The sequence below is a fragment of the Varroa jacobsoni genome, unplaced genomic scaffold (genome assembly GCF_002532875.2).
Source record: "Varroa jacobsoni isolate VJ856 unplaced genomic scaffold, vjacob_1.0 scaffold_386, whole genome shotgun sequence".
Taxonomy (NCBI): Eukaryota; Metazoa; Arthropoda; class Arachnida; order Mesostigmata; family Varroidae; genus Varroa; species Varroa jacobsoni.
In genome coordinates this window covers 345,245-364,200 of record NW_019213288.1, presented here as the reverse complement: position 1 = coordinate 364,200, position 18,956 = coordinate 345,245, and the positions used below count along the sequence as shown (strand labels likewise).

At 45.6% G+C, this 18,956-nt stretch overlaps 1 protein-coding gene across 8 annotated transcripts in view; it reads right to left on the bottom strand.

Annotated features, from left to right (window-relative positions):
- The window catches only part of LOC111259934 (protein O-mannosyl-transferase TMTC3), a 187,676-nt gene that overhangs the window by 63,016 nt on the left and 105,704 nt on the right, over window positions 1-18,956 (bottom strand). For 5 of the 8 annotated variants that reach the window (XM_022832333.2, XM_086968088.1, XM_086968087.1 and 2 more), the window contains 4 exons: window positions 9,798-10,097; window positions 4,953-5,171; window positions 1,073-1,193; window positions 204-290 (listed from right to left, as the gene is read on the bottom strand). In XM_022832333.2, the coding sequence (XP_022688068.1) occupies window positions 204-290; window positions 1,073-1,193; window positions 4,953-5,171; window positions 9,798-10,097 (727 nt within the window). Of the gene's footprint in view, window positions 1-203; window positions 291-1,072; window positions 1,194-4,952; window positions 5,172-9,797; window positions 10,098-10,377; window positions 11,073-16,706; window positions 17,815-18,956 lie in introns of those variants that run through there. The other 3 variants (XM_086968089.1, XM_022832329.2, XM_022832338.2) reach the window with 3 other exon arrangements.

Sequence of the window (18,956 nt, the reverse complement as noted above, 5' to 3'; positions counted from 1 at the left end):
CCGCCGATGCTGCTGCTCGGTGTTGATTAAGCTCAATTGCGGGTTGGCTAGTAGAGAAGTGCTTATGTAGGATACAAGGCATTGTACTCCTACGTGTTTTCCTGTAGTGAAAAATATGTGGCTTCTCTCTCTCTTTACGCACTACTATATCCCTATTCAATTATATCCTAGACAAGGTAGAACAAATGGCTGAGACCACTTACCTACAGCCATGATGGCTTGCTCTTTGCAGAGCATTCCCGCTCCCGATAACAGCACCGTGTTCACGTTACGTCGCCAGTGCGTTGCGACTGCACCGGATTCAGTGCGGATGGATGATTCGAACGAAGTCAGTCGGAGGAGACGGTGGAAGTAGACGCCCGGCCGTGTGGCCGTTGAGGAATGGGAGGTAATGCGAAACAGAACAGAATGAGCAAACCAGCCATGTTAGAAATAATGCACGAACAGAAAAAAGAAAGGGACGAGGTGTTCGTTAGTTTAAAGATCTGGAAGCGGACGCAGAACACGAGCGGTTGGCTCAAGCGACCGAGGTAAGACCAGGGAACGAATTGACTAAAGGACGACTACAGGACAAGGACCCCAGGAGATAGAAATGAGCTTAGGGGTACGATACGTGGGGCTAGCGCGACCAAGTGGTGTTTCAAGTTGCTACACTATTACCGGCTTCGTTAAGACCAGCAGCGGCTAGTTAAAGCAAGGAAAGCACAGGAAAACTGCCGTCTAAATAGTCTGAGAAGCTAAACGAAGTAGCTCTTCTACTGAAGTACAAATCGCGCTTGAGATAGAGAGAAAAAACTGAAGAATGCTCAGAAGCAAAAAAGCTGCACACTATTCGGGCACGGTAGGCACGTGTATCTCGGATGGAGGGTCAAAAACCATCGCCGAAAAGAAAAACAGTCCCACAGAAAAAGCTTCGATTTCCAAGTCATACGCTTTGCAGCATGGTTTCGAACAGCTTATCGATCACGAAGTAGTAAGCACCGCTAAATCTGGTAACGGACACATAATCATGGCATAATTAAAATAATGTGTGAATGTAATGACTCTCCTTAAAAAGCAAGCAGTTACTTACCGTTGAATTTTCCGTAGCAGTTTTCATCTTTTTCGTTGCCATAGTTGTTGATGTAATAGATCAAGGCACACAAATAGAACAGACCGGATAGCAACTCCGCCCGTCCGACTACAGAGGCGACCTAAAAGAAGGAAAGACCAAAAATGAGAGCAGCGTCAATCGTGTGACGAACAAGACCCATTTGTGCACAATTATCATAGATAAGGACTGATTTTACTTTAAGCTAACAAAAAATGAATCCTGCATGCGGAACCAACGTCGGGTATCAGATCAGACCTCCTCAGATACCCTTCGCGCGAAGCTAATCGTGTTTAAGGTTCGATCTAGGAAACCTTATACTCCACTTATGCGTCTAGTTTCTTGGAGAGACGCGTTTCTGCCGAACCATCTTGGTAACCTCTTTTTTAATGACAACATCGACCTGAACTGCTCACTCCTGCTCTCCTGTGTTATTATTTGCCAGAAGAAAGAGGCTGTTTCGCAAGTCGCCGACTTAATGGATGGTGCGATGTACATAGAAAGATGAACAACTTCCACGGCGTTTTTGCTGGATTCGATCCTACGGAACGGTAAGTTTCGGGACAAGTGCGATCTTTTATAACCATTACAGCATTCAATGTTTTTTCAATTTCCATTTTACATTAAATAGAATTTAGGTACCGGCTCGCGTATTGACCTTGGCTGCATCTACGATGAACCCCATTCAACTCAAGGTTCTCCATCTCAGTTTACTTACTACTAGCACTTTCTTTCATTATTTATATTGCCAAACGAAAATGTGCTAATAATTTAAGCAAATTAAATTAAGTGACTAATATACCATGCCGTTTTTACTATATTCTAGAAAAGTACACTCGTGATCAGTCCACTTATTTACTTCCACTCGATTGATTCGTATAATGTACTTACTATATTACATGCGTCGCAGCAAAAGTATAATACTATATTCAAAAGTATAATAGTATATATCATAGCAGTAACCAGCTGTCATTACTAATACGAGCGGCAAAGCTCGCAAAAAATGCTCACGAACAAATTAAGCACGAAATTGCTCAGACCCGTGGCGTGCGTTTTCGACGATAAGGTCAGAACAGCACGCAGTTGGTAGCAATGGTATTAGTCAGGTCAACAGCCGAAGCCATGCATGGTGTGATGGTAGGGGCGGCGGCCTGACAACAACAATAACAGTAGCAGTCTGAGGGCAATCATTAAATTCGAAAGTTACTCCACCTTTATTACTGATCTCACAGTAATCACGGTCGCTGTAACTTAATACATAGTGTGATAGCTGCCCCTTCTAGCGCTGTATCAGATCGCTGTAATGAAGGGCCAAAAGAGAGGTGAACTGCGAAGAGTTGCGCCGACCGTTTGTGCTTTAGCACAACCAACGAGCTACCACCATGGCAAAGGTACTGCGTTCTTTGCCCCTATCCAACACGCACGATACGAGTAGGCCCGGATGGCAAGCAAACTTGAGAGCGTTCGTATGGATCTTGCCAACTCAGGAGCTATATGAGGGCGTGGGTAACCCAAGGGTATATGCTTTGGGTTACTCCAGCTATGACTATCGTTAGGTAGGTGGCAGCCAGCAAACTAACGGCAGAGGCTGAGAAGCAATGAAGAGAGGCATATACAACAACAGGCTCTGTCTAGAGATTTGAAGCGGTAGCAGACAAAAGGGGTTTTGCTCTTTAGCTGGTAAAAGCAATTACTCCAGGTTGCAAAGGAACTCTGTCGTGCAACCAGTGAGGACGCCGGCAACACATCCACACACGATTCGGGGCGCCGGGTCTAGCATGGCCATGAGGCCCTGCATGCTGCTGCGTTACCGTGTAGGGTGCATCTACAACGACGACTATAGCTACAACACAATGGCGGCATGATGAAGAAGACAAAACAATAACGACGGAGGTCGTTGCTGTTCGAGATTCAACAGCCACAATACCACTGGTAGGAACGAGGCACCGAGCTGGCGTCGAAAACAAACAAAGTCTGCATGATGGCGGCTGAGACGATTGGGGCTAGCATTCAGGTCCTCGGTAAAGTGGGGGACACGAAACAAAGAAACGGGAGACGCAGGTTCAAAAGGAGCAATTACTGCAGTAACAACAGCAGCAACAACATCACTAGCACCTACTACAGGTCAAGTGAAAAAAGCGATAAACTAAGGCACCTATGGGGTGGGTATGGAATAAGGTAGCCTAGGTAAAGTTAGAAAACTGGTTAAGGCCGACAGTGGTTGAGGGTTGTTGAGGTAAAGCAGGTGTGCTCATTCGCCAGAGTCCTGATGGCGGCAGCGGCAACAAGGAATTTGTGGGTGAGAGTAACGGTGGCAGAACTTGGAGTAGTTCTTCCTACCAAATTCATGCGGCAGGGCAATGCCGGAGCAGCGACGGCAACAGCAGTCATTGTGGCGACACCTACTGACGATTTCTAGCTGCCTACTTGTCTTCACTACCTGACTACTGCTGCCATTGAAGATCTGTGCTGCTGATGCCGCCGTCGTTCGCGGTTGCGTTGCGCTTTCTGCTACAGTTGCTTTTGTTGTTGTTATTGTTGTTGTCGCTAAAGCTGCAATAAGGTTTAGTCGACTGTGCCTTGCCATGGTCGGCTGGTTTGTTCATTCCCCTAACGAGCCACTTGTCTCCCTCTAACATGATGTAGTACAATAAACTATGAGAAGGAAGGTAAGGCGAAAGCTGCCTGATACCCAACTGATAACCAGAGCAAAAAAACCTATTAAGATCATCAAAGTCGTTCTCAGCCTCATAATCAACATCACCTGCATACCTCTCGTCCGTCATTTTTAATACTGCCAGGTTTGAAGTGTACATGTTCAACGTAAAGCTAATGTAAGTGTCCAATTTGCGCCTTCAAGCACTTCATTAGAAGAATGTCAATGAGCACACAAATACGTACAGGCACATAGTAGTTTTTTTATTGTTTTGCGTATATATATTTTTTTTGAGGATCAGTTGGGTAACGTACAATTCTTCGATGTTAGCGAATATGTGAGAATCTAAGGAAAGGAAAAAGACAACCTTTTCACTTCATAGTCGCTTACATGTTGTATCGTGGATGTAGAGCCCACCGAAGCAAATTGGTGGATTTGTCGGTCACAAAAGTAGAGTACGTCGGAAGCGGTCATCCTCGGCCTCATATTCAAGTTTGTCCAAAAACAGTATACGGGTTATATAACCTAACTATCAATGCCTGGACCAAGGACAACAACCACCAACATTCTACCACTGATTCGGCTGACTTTTCGAAAAGGTCATTATTACTCATACTGATTAACGCATTATACAGATAATGCAATAGAAGATTTGGTAAAACACATCTGCATAACATAATCAATACCATTAGTACATGCACTACCTACGGAATCGATACGACTTTTCGAGTTGCTGACATACATTAAGTACTCGAAATGCCTCAGAAATTGCGAGCTCCGATTACCTTGATTGGCTTCAGAGAAAACGCTAGCTCTAATCGTCCACTGAAAACGTTCTGACTTTGGTACGTTGGCGTTATTTAAATGCAAGCATCTTCCCCTTGTTCGGATTGTCAGACACTCGCTACTTCGTTTATAACAAACATCATTCGAGTATTTATAAATACCCCTTCCGGGTAATAACAATTTCTTTTTTTTTTTGCTTTATACATTACAAGCATAAATTACATGTACTGGCAACGATTGTTTTTTATGATAGGAAGATACCATGGTATTTTCATAATATTCTGCATCCGGTGCATTTCCCTAGCAATCATTATTCCAAGTACTATCAACTGTGTGCGAGCAATTAGTTTATTATGCCTTGTAGAATATAGTACTAATATCAGCCGTGATGATTAATAGTGCTTTTTTATTCACACGTACCGCTTCGGAGTGAAGCGGGTGTACAGCAAACAGCAGTGAGGCTACACGGGCTGTACGCGCATTAACAAGTAGGCCACACAGACGTAAGAACAGCACGCTCACGGCGGCGTGCAGAATTACGTTGACGGCATGATAACCTATGGGTCGCAGACCGTCAATAGCAAAGTTGGCACGAAATGACAGCGTCGTCAATGGCCGGTACGACTTATGACTTTGCTCCTGGAAACGACACGAAGAAAATTAACATTATCATTATTATTACTGTCATTTATGGTGTATTTGGTCGAAATCCATCGTTGTGCTGAAAACTTTCTAGTTTTAGCGCCTTGAATTGAGAGTGATCAACGGCACGGTAGCATAGTAGCCTAGTAGCACGGTACTATATATCATTTCGAAACTATGCCGGTATCATGTTATATACGTTAATAGTAATTACTGTCATTATCTATAGCAATGATTTTCTATTTTTCGGCTACTAACGCGGCAGACTATAGGTAAAGCATCACGCTCAACCATCTGAAACAGGTGTTACTTAATGATGTTTACAATTTACTCTTATATACCTGCTACCTGTATCATGATTAAAATTGCGCTTAATCCTGGCATATAATCAGAGATCATATCAACACATCTACTTGATTTCGTCTTCATAGACTCTCTCGTGGAAAAAACTCGCGGCCAATAATGTGATGTAAACACGTAAAAAACTTCGTACCGCTAAAAGTGAGGTACTAGGCATACTCTACTCAAATCGCATTCTTCCATAGAGGAGAGCATTGGTTCTAAATTGCGGGAAAGAGCTTCGTATCTCGAAGGAAACTGTGTATGCCTTCGCACAAATTCTGTCTCTTCTGGCGGCGATTCTCCCCATGTTTGAGTTAACGGTATTATAACAACGACCTGTTTTTTTCTATAGATCGCCAAAGACAGGATATGATCGCAAGGAATCGAAGAGAGTTTATCTGTGTTTGCAGATGACAACAGGGACCCTGCGCTTCATCTCTGTGTGTTTGCTTCAGCGTCGTTGCAGTCAGGCGGTGACGCTAACGAAATGCTTCCTGAGAAATCGTATGAACTTGTCTACAATTTCGTTTCATCTTCCCCCTTAGCTTTTTCGCCTTTGGATACATCTTTCGGTTTTCCGATAAGTCCTCATCTCGCAACACCTTTGCTTTGACAGTTCGCTCATACAAATTAGCCAACTAGGCTTGCAAGACTCATCTGTCAATTCGTAGACATATTGCTTAAGCACTGTAGCGCGACGTTGTTCCACGAAATATGATTAAAAGACTGTATATAGTGGTACATTTCACTCTTGCTTAAGTCTGATGATTCTGACACATGATTTTAGTATGCTACGAAAGCAAAACAATGAGTATTAAAAAGCGGCCATAAAATTGACCTTACGAACGTGTTCGATAACCTGATTCGGCATTAGTCAAATTGCATTCCAAAATAGTTACTTTTGACCTTGTTGGCATACAACGCGGTTTACAGAGCCTCCAGCACAAGCAGCCGTGCTTGATTCAGTTGGTGCATGATGGTACCACTGCGACTACCACTCTATCCATTGGAACGCTGTTAGTATGTGGCAGTGCCGGTGTATGTCTTTATCCCTTCTTGCTTTTCGTATTACTGAGGAAGTTTATCAGATCCTGAACCGATGCATGCAGACGCGAAACTTCTCAGTTCCTTGTCGAAAACGGTTGACACGAGGGTCGCGTTAGGCGCCAATTAGAAGGGGCCAGCAGCAGTGCAGGGCTTCGCTTCCGTCAGCCTGGTTTACCGCTTTGTCTTGCGTAACGCAATGTTGTAGGGTGCTAATAGCGATGTAATTGCCAGTTACGGGAGGACACACGTTTCGGCCTAGCTGCTACCCACTCTGGCATGAGGAGCAGGCAGAACAAACGAGAAGCAGACGTAGCAAAAGCAGAAGCAGTAGCGATAACAATAAACAAGGTTCTGTCTGCTGCTACACCGGCCAAGGCCCGGAAGGGAGAACAAGTAGGGAGTGCACTCCCCTGGATACTCTGAAGGCCCCACGTGCATCGCACGCAACCGATGGGGATTCTCTGTGGCCTTTTTGCCTAGTGACGTTGCCACCGGAATAGAGGGAATGGCTTCTGTCCAAGGTAAAAGGGATCTTGCCACGACAGGAAAGACGATAGAGCTGCCCAGCGGTTGTGGCAAACAAGTGAACGGAGCATCAATGAGAGAAAGAAAACTAAAAAGGGAAAGTGAGTCAAGAACCATAGAACGCATTCAGGAACATCTACTACAAGCAGGAAAGGGAAACGGAAGCGACAAAACCAAAAACAATTGATGGCTTGCCAGAAATCCTCTTCTAAAGTCTTCTCTATTTGTTTGGAGTGAGAGAACGCGCTTAAACTAACAACATCTAAACGTGCTAGCCCCTGGTTCGGAATTAAATCCGCTTTGCGCTTGCGAACCGCACTGGTTAATCGTATTAGAGAACGTGCATCTAGGCCAGTATGCAGACACCAGCATGAACTATTCGGTAACCATTCGTTTTACGGATCGTCCAAGTGTGGCCGATTAAATGTGCCAAATCAGTATCTACTTTTCAGAGTCGTCAAATGATATGATAGCTGACAACGTTGTAAGTTTTTTCAGCGTGGAGACGATCAGGTAAGTAAATAACGCTTGCTAAGATACAGTAAATTATGACTTCATCATTAGTCGTTTAGTCCTTTTTGGGTATGATCTCGTCTGATCACTAACTTGAGGTGGATTCAGCTAAAGATATCGTTGTATTATATGAATCTGGCAGAGGCGTTACTTCGAAATGAGATGATATGCCATAGCCCCAAAGTATGTGCTTGGCGCGAAAGGGAAGCGGGGTAGTGCGTTAGCGCTGGTCCATTCATTCATGATATTGATTTCGCTTAACCCCGCTTTCCATGTGAAAGCAGCATAGCCAGGCCTGTAGAACGGTCAAGTTGGATCTGGCCGATTGAGTCTTGAACCTATTCAATCTATCTATCTAAGCACAGAAGAAGCAGATTCACTTGATTCTTCGTACTGAATTTACTGGTCTGCTAGGCTGGCGGACTTTCTATTTTGGAGTCACCATAAAAAGCTGTGCGGTCAATACATGATTTCAAATGCGCGCTTTGAAAACCCCACCTTACGGTGCATTTGGCCAAAATCATCTTGACTTTTATAAACTGCAAGTTCAGCAGCTGTGAGAGAACTATGCCTAATGCTGCTTCGAACTCGGCGAGTGGCCGTGTGAGAACCGAAAGATTGCCAGGGCTGTACCATTCCTGCGCGCACCTTTATAACGTCTATGACATTACGGGCGGTTTGTTCTGTTCGCTGTGTGCACTACTTACGTCGCCTCCATCTCAATAGGAACTTCTTTTAAGAAAATTCTAGTTCCCATCTCGCACTTAATGGAGCTGCTTATTTACGCAGACGTACATGATGCTACATTTATATCTCGAATCCCAAATGAAGGAACACCATAGTGTTATAACACGTTTGAGTTAGTTTCGGGGCTTTATTCAAACGTTCGATGCCCTTGATCGTTGGTTAAGGTGAGGACTGAAGGCCGAATGAGGAAAGGTTGCAAGCCACCTAGTTCTGTCATAGAACTGCAGTTGGTGTTTCTTGCCAGTACCGGCCTAGGCCTATTCACCCGGCAAAAGTCGACGAAAATTGTCGGGCGTCCTTGGTAACCGACAAGATTGGTTGGTTCTTAATCTCGTTCTCGCCTTACCGTGTCGCGTACCCCGCTGTCGAGTTAGCTAGGTGACGGAAAGAAAAAGCTAAAGAAAGAGAGGTAATGAAAGCAAAATTGATTTATGGTAGTTGTAAACGGCAGGCTCAGCCACAACCGTCTGGCCGAAAGAGCGGCCTGCTTGCTTTCAGCCTAGTGAACTGATCGGGTCGGACTGCACCAGACCCGACGCCAACCGGTGGCGGCGGCAGTAGTGGCGATAGTGGGCGATGGCGAAATGACTTCGCGGGAGGCGAAGAGTGTTTCGGCGCGTTTCGATCGTACACGAATGTCGAAGGACGTGTAAGAAAAAAAAGAAGAGTCATAAGACATATCCTTCAAGCCTTTGATTTCCGATCGGGATCAGGGAGAAGCGCAGTGTCACGCGTATTCCGTTACTGCTGCGACGGTGATGAAACTGCCCCAATTTAAATTTTGCTGCTATCCGTTCTTTCCTTGAATTCCAATTGATCGAATCTAGTGAACAGGAAGGACCAAAGTGAGGGTCAAGCCGTATAGCAGTTAAGGTTAGCCAGACACTCAGATCTGAATGCTGTTTAGGCCGTTAGATTGAATTATGGCCAACCGGTCGGTCGTGCATGGACAACCCGCTTAAGAAGACATATTCGTACTCGTCTAGAAGCTAGCCCATTCGACGAGCTAGCTGATAGAAGAATAACAACTTGATGAAAACGTTTTACAGCTCAGACATGATTGGCACAGGTTCGGGTCTAGGCTCAGTTTCATGTGGTTTGGCTGTTCCAGCACATAGTAGGCAATGAAGCCGGTGGGAGGGTACAGAGTCGAGAAGTGAGGCCGCCGCTCGTCAAGTGGATCTGCGATTGAATTCTTTGAGCTCCACTGAACGAACGACTCGCAGGAGAGACAAGAAACACCTTGCTGGGGAGAACGGATCTGACTGTAGGTTGCTTTAAGCTTGACGTCAGGTGGGAGAAGGGAGGGGGCTACATTCAGACCCAAGCGTGCGCGTGCTACCAAGGCCTGCCTGACCGTCTATCTAGTTGTGAAAGGGTAAGGCAGCCGGACAAAAAGTCAAGCTTCTTATTATCCGTTACTACTACATATCGCTAGTACTTGCGTACCTTATAGATGGGTGTGCCCCAGAAGTCGTTCTTGAACACGTTCACTAGCGGCGTGTACGAACGCACGTCCGTGTTCTCCTTTACAGCGACCACATCATCGTAGACCATATCTCCAGGAAGCGTAGTTAAATAGACAAACCCGGCAATTGCGGCCACGACGAGAGTCCATGGCCGAAACGAGTCCGGTTCGTCAGGTGCAGGAGGTTCTGGACTCGGTGGCCGCGACGGACTGGAGCCCTGCGATGGAGGGCGACTCGACACTGGCGAGCCGCGATAACTCCTCCCAAGCGAGGAGTGCATCTGAAATCGAGCAGAAGATAGAAGTGTTGGACGTTAGACTTAACGTATATATATCTAAGGTGCATTAAACGATCTCATCTTTCTATGCTTAAAAAGCTCTTAAAGAACTACTTTATTGCTTATACAAAAAATATGGTGCGACTGTATAAATCGCATCTTCAAATAAGTTTTCCTTCCGTGAAAAAGAGCAGAGTGTTATATGTCTTTGTAAACGTGACAATCAATATAGTAATTAATGACAACAGCAAATTAGAACTGTTTTTTTCTTATTTTTGCTTACTCATCCGGGATCGTGTTGTAAGTGACGACGTTGACTTCACCCAAACAGGCCGAAACTTCCAAGTGGTAAGCTGTCTTCAATTACAAAATTTCTAGTGAAACGGTCCTAGCGCTTTTTCTGTTAGGTAGTCCCTTTTCTCCACTTATTTTTATGTAGTGAAACAGTCCACCGTTTCTATTTGTCTCTCCATCTATTTTAACCTTTTAACCTCTCGTTTGCCTCTATTCAGTAACCGCGTTCGCAGTGACCGGGCCCTGTGGCCGCGGCAGCGTTTTCGAACGAAGAAGATACAGCGTAGATATTATTTGATGAATTCGAAAGTATCACGCGATCCCGGATAGTCAACCGCAAACAGCAAAAAGAAGCAAGAGACAACGAAGGAGTAGAAGAACGGCCAGCAGATGGCGGTCGGCACTAAACGATAGACTACCCCATTTCTTTTTCCAACTTCTCTTTTTGTCTGGAGTCCTCTTGTTCATCCTGCTTCCCTAAGTGTTCCGAGAACGGGAGAAAGACAGAAAGGGAAGGGTGGCTCGGGCAACTACGTTTAGCTGTCTTTTTTCCGTCCGTTTACCTCTGCTCGCCTTAATGGCTCACGTTTGTCATCGGACAAGAATAACTGTGTCTTGTTGTAAAAGAAAATCACTAATCGATTCATAGGAGCAGGAGGAGAAACAGCACGCGGGGCAGTGACAACGCAAAACGAGCTCTTTTACGAATTCTTTTGCGTAAGGAAACAGGAGACGGCGGAGCCTTCGCGCGGTGCGCAAGAGAATGTAAATGGTGGCAAATATAAACCTATTTCTTACTGGAATCCTTTTTGCATGTGCCTTCCTTGAGGTAAATGTTTCGGTCAACTAACACAGCTGACGACACTCCAATGATGGTTGCCTATTTGTGTGAGACGTGAAGTGTGCTTGTGAGACAACAAAAAGGAAGCCCGTTGTGCACTAATCATTGGACTGTCACTGGCACGCAAACCACAGGCCTACCAGCACAATGGCCTTTTGTCGCTGACTGTTCGACAGACCAACGAAAAAAAGAAGAACGAAGGGTAGACGAAGAGCTACTTCTGGCCAATAACCACAATGTAAACACAAGCAAGTATAGAGGACGAAGGGGGCAAAGTCCAATTACCCGCATCTCATCCATCCCTTGCTCAGAAAAAGCGACTTAGTTCCCAACTGACCTAACAGCAAGGGCAACTTCCCGTTGCGGCCTTTGGCTTCTCTGACTTGTATTATTGTTGTTGCGGCACAAAAGAGGCCGCCTAACCAATCCACTATAGCTTCCTGATCCGATGACTATATAGATGGGACGACTAACGGCAATAAAGTCGTTCTGTACCAGCAGACGTAAACCGAGGGGAGCCCTGGAGCGATTTTGTCACCATTACTTAAAACTATCTTACACTTACATTTGTCGCTCAGTTCGTAGCGCATAAATACGCATTAAAAGGCGCATATACTCACGAAATTACGCAAAAAGGTTATTTCTTCGTCCAGAAGGTCCGTACAGGTCAATAGATTCTGCGCACGAAAGTAGTGCGGCAGCGGACTCATGTAAAATAACGGTACACCTCGGTGCTGCCATTCGTCATCGAATTTCATTGTGGAAGCGAATATTTGGGAGGGTCAAGATACTTGGTACCTAGAAGCGCTTTCGTTCTGTACGCCAGTCTACCCGCGAAGAAGAAATGTTGGTTGGTGCGCGATATCGGCACGGCGCCGGTCTTCACGCAAGCCGAGTTAGCTGAGAACAGGCTATGCTTGTTCCTGCCCTTAAAATGTGCATATCAATGAGAGATGTTGTGTAACACTTGCGTCTAGGCCAGTGAACCGGTAGGCTGCGAGGTCCCGGTTAGCACTGTTATGTTGCACTTGTACTTATGCTAGGTACGCCAAGCATCAAAGAGAGCTTCACCCCGTCCCATCTTCTCACAGCAGTAAACTGTATATGCGATATACGGACTGCATATGGCTGTCTGCCTGACATACACCCATTATGAGAACTCAAGGCTCAAAGAGATGGAACCACAGGGGCTAATCTGCAGGGAGTCGCGGGATGTTGCGCGACACATCGCCTTGACCCGAGCGAGTGGATGCCGTGTCCTCTCTAATCAGTTTCTCCCTCTGGCAATGCCACAGTGGAGAATGAAGTATATGTTAGCAGACGAATTCGACAAAACACGAAATGTACAGTGTACGGTCGTATCTAAGCGATTCAGCAGAAAGCAATTATCGTACCTCATGGTAACATCTGTTGCACACTACATGATCCGCCAATAAACAATAATTTTAGTTTGCTCCACACTGGATGTTACACCAATGAATAAAAAAATGCCCTAGTATGATGACAGTACCCAAACACATTTTGAGTTAGCAATGCACACGACACGGTACATTCAACCGCAGAACTCACAAACGATTCCAAACAAGCCCATCACGTATGTTTTTTCTGCCCATACCCTTTAATCGTTTTAATCATGTTTATTTCATTCGGCGATCGGTCGAGAAGGGCATATTTCATTCGTCAAAACAGTATTACTTTGGAGGATCTGTTGCGCGCTTTTTTTAGTATATTGAACGTCCTCAGTTCTGATCGAAGCTACGCGAAATGATGTGGGTCGGCCTAGCTCTCTTCTCCTCGTAATCTATGAGAGCATGCAGCGCAGACTAAAAGTTCTAGGCTTCTTTTATCATACCAATGGGACTAAAGAAAGCATTTCGGGAAATCCATTACGGAGCGACACAGTTCGCAGGCCATTCCGTTTTGCTTTACCCTACGCTGCTACAACCACTTCTATGACGCGGGGAGCAGTAGCCGACTATATGTGGTCGCGGAAGCTTGGTCATAGCTCAAGTTGGGCCCCTCTTCAAAGCGATGTATCATCATGTGGGGCATGAGCGCACTGGTAAGTCCCTGGGAAGAAAACGGTGTTTTGGCTGGTAGCTAACAGCTGACCGTAGCAACCTTCATTGGCCTGTTTTCTCGGGGGTATATGACCGGGACCAACGGCCGCATCAGTGGTATAGGGCAGGCTACACGGCCACCTCGCCAACCACGTTTGGACTAATGTACTCGATAAGGCCACGTCACACGTCTATACAGAAAATAAGAGCGAATGTGGGAAGGAACGGGATAACAGAAGGAAGAAACGTCGTTGTGCTGCAGCTCACTCGGACCGCAGTCAGAGTGGAGGCTGCTTCTATCTTGGACTGGTATCACAATGAAACAAAGCAAGTCTCGCTTGAGGTGCTGTTCATTGTAACAAATGGCGCTAAATTAATTCATTTTTGTTGCCCGTTGTCGACTCCGACCACTGTACTAGTGCCGTATGCTACCGTTCTAAGCCTGAAGCAATGGGGGTCGCAATGAAAGGCGCTGGAGGACCTGATTTGTTACTCAGTCCTCGAAGGGATTGAGATTCTGACAGCTGTATCCCGTGCGTCTCTTTGTTGGAGATGAAGAACAAGTGGTTGTTCGCGGTAGTGTGAGCTGACGGGGTGATTCCTCTACGCAGAGATGTGAGTACCACAGTCAGCGCCAAGCGGTAGGAAGCCTACTGTAGTATAATACGTGCGTGTGTGTAGTACGAGAGGCAAACGTATTACCGGTTGGCCGTTAAATTAAAAAACTGTTTTGTCACTGCTTACTCCTAACTGCATCGATCGAGATCTAGAGAGCTAATGTAAATGTAGGAATATCTAAATCATGCATATTGTGTTGAGCATATATGTATATGCATACAGATAGACGAAAAACATGCGGGCGGTCATGAGGTTCACAACTAGAACATGAACTTTTCAGCTCCGCGTGAGCGATCCAGATCTATTTACTCAGTGAGCGACGCATGAGTAATAATACATATACAGGTTATATTAGCGTAGATCGTACACGCTTAGACGAGTGGTCGAGCACCTTTATACGTGTAGGTCATCTAACGATGCTTTTATGATATAACACAATATATATTTATCTTTTTATGGTAGAATAACAACAATGGTGCGAGCTATCCTTTTCGTGGTTTCAAACACTTCTTGACCCCGCACTTTCCAGCGCAGGCTTCACCATCAAGAGGATGTACAGACCGCTGAATCTAACAGCCATCCACCCCAATATAGTGTGTTGCTAGATTAAAGCAGGAACAGTTAGAATATACTGCCCGCGAGATACAGCGGCTCAACCAGAAGGACCGCGATAGCAGCTGTCGGAAGTGACGACGACGTGCAATCAATGGCGTGCTCATCGTTGGACATGCTACAAATTCATGCCCTCAATCGCATGCGCATCACCGATGCACAGATTGCTCACGCGAGTTCATGTGCAGGAGTTCACAGACGAGGAAGTTGGATATTGCATGAGGAGAGTAAGGGGGCATAGAAGTGCCCAGCTCTAATGCCCTTAGCACTCAACCGCCAGGCAGCAGTCGAATAGTCAAGACTATAAACAATTGTCGCTTCTTTCGTTGGCGGCGAAGGTAGCTGCAGCCCTTAGTGGGTTGTGATAGCTGCTGCTTCTGCCGTCACCGCTACTGCTATGGCCGCTAACAACAATAGCGACGGCAGTCCCTCTGCCTCTGCCGAAACTGCCACCGCTGTACAGCAGAATACGGGGCTTTCGGGAGGTGAACCGGCGACGCGAATCGTCTTTGCACTCTGCTGTATAGAATTTACAGCTCTATAAATGGCTCCGTCCATCGGCCGCTTGCTCGGCCTCGGCCCTTCGCAGTATGTCTTGTTCTTCCCTGGGACGATCCACTGTCAGTGTTTCATCGAGTATTTGTTGTTGTAGAGCCTTCAACATCCAACCAGCTGGTCGTGTAAATAGCGCCGATGGCATCAGCGGAAAACAGACTGAGCGGTGACTTCACTGGGTACTGCCAGTCTGCCGCATCAGTCGGCTACCTTTTATTCACACGAAGAAACGCTCGATCTGTCACTCAGCGCCAAGAACAATACTAAGTTGTGTCGCCAGTAAATATCGAGGGCTCTCGCTGGTTGGCTGACCGAGCGATCCTTGCTGTCCCTCACGCTACATCGTCGTTTACGGGCTGCCAATTTAGGCAGCGAGGACGGCGGAGGCGGTACTCGTAGCGTAAATTTAAGCGTGGACAGACGAAAGAACTGCAAAATAGAGTGTAGTGGTGTTGAGCGTGAACAAAAGATGCGAAATGAGGATTTCGGAGCAAACGTACGGAAAGCCAGGAACACAACACACGGCACTGCACAAGTGGCGCACCCTCTAAGCAATATAGAAGAGCAGCAATAAGAACACCGGGCAAATGGGGGAGTGAATATGGGTACACTCTACCCAACAAGCCATTTGCTCTTCGGATAGATTATATTGGACTTGCACAATTTGCATTGTGAGAAGGTATGCTTGCGACGGCGGCAGTGTCGTCGACGGCGAAACCCAAGACGCGCACAGGCAGCGCACTGAGAATAAAGAAAGGCTTCAATAGGCTCAACGATTCAACAGCCGATGGCTAAAGCTATACTACAATAAAAAAGGATCATAACGGGTCACGACGGCTGTGCCAAAGATGACAATGACAGCTCTGAACGACTTTGTAGCAGACGAGCGGGTGCTGCGTCGCACCTCTTTACAAAGCTCGTCATAGACGTTTTGTCACAACTCAAGATCCATAGGCTAGTGAAATAAGCTGAGAATCTACAAATTGAGTTCTTATATTATTATATCTCAATGCACATATCAGCAGCCTAGATCTACCGTGTTTAAGGAAAGTGCTTGCATTTACCGGAGGTCCTTGTAGGCAATAGTTGGGGGAAGTGGCAACCCTAAGTTCCCCCTATGTATCTGTGATCAATCGTTAGTTGAGCTTCAAAAGAATAAAGAAGCCAGTAATCAAGGATGGAATGTGTTCAGGGTGGCTCATACCACAAGGTCAAAGATCGCATCTTTTTTTAAGTGTATATTTAATACAACTTATTTGCACAATTTGCTTTCTTTTTAACCATTTCATCATTATTCACTTGAAGTGATGATTGTGACGAAACTACGCTATACAAGGTGGTTGGGGTTTACTACAGGAGGGACATCCCGGGCGTCCGCTCTGGGTTTCAGAATAATTTGCTTAGAGGTGTTAGTGGCAAATACTTTTTTGCCTTTTTTTGAAAAAAAATTTGCTTAATGATACCTGTGCGCGTCCGGACCGTTAGCCTAGTTAATTCTCTTTACCTTTCAATAATATTCCTTGTGCAGCAAATCGCTTCAAGTATTACACAAACAATATGCCGTTGGAGCGGAATCAAATCGGAAATAAAAATATATGTATACGTTTACAACCCGTTTAGCCTTGTACTTACTTGGCGATCCCGTTCGTCCTGTCTAAAACCGGACCTCACCGCAAAACACCATTCAGTTACACAAGGACGAGCGCAACCTCGACGCGAAGTGATTTCCACGACTCGAGCAGACAAAGAGATAAGCGCAAAAGTGAATAGATTGACCGATGCAAACATAAAATTCTATTTATTTTACACATTCACCGAGGGGGCCTCTGTCTGTGAACACATATTTGACATGTAGGATAAGACGTGGCACACCAAACTTTGTACCTCTCCTTCAGCGTGTCCATAGGCTCATCTATTATTTGATTGCTATAAACAAAAACCTCGTTATAATCGTTAACAAAGCTGAAATGCGTGACCGAATCGACCGGCTACAACTAACAATCTATGCCAATCGCGTAGACACTCGAGTAGGTCAAGTCTACTAAAGCAGTTTGGCCGGTAGTCAATGTCTGCCCAGTCTGTGAACCCCAAAGTTGAGAACAAATTAACTTGGACGGGTCCGTATCGCGGAAATTGAATGTCATTATCATGAGGTCACTCAAGAAACTAAAGAAGTCATTATATTTCAATCGTACGATAACTTATCCACACATATTGTTGAAGTACTTCAATTAGTAGTAGAGTTATGTAGGCTTCAATCTAATTTGTTTTGAGAAACAAATTAAATATGAGGATTCTGAATCAGATATAGGGCGGAATCAAATCGGAAATTAAAACAAATTATTATTGTTTAGTCATAGTCTGACTCAATTGTATTAATTTCTTTGAGAGTTGAAAACAGGTTCTTAAAAAGTTCACTTTTTAAGAAAGGGACACCGCAAATAGATTGGCCCAAATTAATTATACTGCACAGTACGTATATAAAGTGCCGTCACCGTTAGTACTTCACCGCACAGACTCATACGTGTACAAAAACCGAACATGTATCAAACGTTTATGATTTGCTGGTGATATCCGCTCGGATATGAAGTCCGCACGTAGGCAGTAGCAGATAGACGTGAACATTAAACTTAGGTTTAGATTAGGGGAGCCGCCACCGGTGTGACGATAAAACAGTCTCTTTCTTCCTAGCTGCCCCCTTTCCCTTACTCTTTCTCACTGTCTCGGTATACTGCCCTGGCTGTTTGTCGGGGCAATGGCTTTATGCATACAAAAGATATCTACTGCGGCACCGGTCGCCGCCGTCATTAAGAAGTGATGAGCAGCGGGGACCAGAGTCGGATAGTGGGGAACAGCGCTGAGGGAAGGCAGGGAATCAACTGTCAGAGTGTTAGTGCAACTGTGGGAACCCTTGGTCTCTGCAGCAGAAAATGAACATAGCCTGTAGAAAGAAAAAGGCATGGGACTCATGCGAGATTGATGAGCAGTTCACCTAGTGGTTCAGCGCCGAGAGCTCTCTTGTCATAGGTACCGCCCCTCATAACCATTGCTGCTTTTGCCGTCGTTGTCGACATAGCTCATAGCTAGTGTTCAACAGACTGCTTCATACACCACCCCCTCATCGTCCTCCCACGCACATCCAATGTTCGCTCTGCCCATTCCCTGGCCCCCTATGTATTGGGGGTATCTCAACGTCTGCAGGTGCTATATCGCGGTTATGAGGGGAGAGGAAAAAGGACCTTTATGCAAAACGCTGTAGAGGACATTGGTAAGTGGATGCGTAGGTAGTCCAACTTTTTTCAGCAAAGACGGCAACGTGATAGGTACTTCGTGCAATTGCTTCTGCAGCTACCGACCGGCTACGCCGTAGCCGCTTTTACAGCTTGCTTACAACGGCAAGCTTGTTTCCACTGTTCTTCTAGATTCATTGAACGCCCGTCGACCCAGCAAGGCATCCCCTCTCACGGTTTAATTGGGCAGAACCGCGCCTAACGCGGGATGGGCAAAGCAGACAGTAAAGTGGCCGACGCTTCAAGCAGGGCAGAGGTAACAGGCAGGCATTGCACGCGGCGCTCCGTATAGCTATACTAGTAGTAATGTCGATCAGTTGTACGCATATGCATACATTATAAAAGTGAGAACGGCCGCGGAGCACAGAATAGAATCATGAATCATTCGCATAACCGACTGATGCCCCCAAGAAAAATTATGTTTTGTTGCCTCTATTGCATAGATTTGAAAAGGGAAAATAACTTTTGCTACCGTTGTTGTTGTTGTTGCATATATCCTTAAAAGAAGAACATGTGTATAAAGGAATCGGTAAAAAAGGCGGAGAATGTACAGAGTCATTCTGCCCGTTTTTTCCGCTGCTCGAGATATATA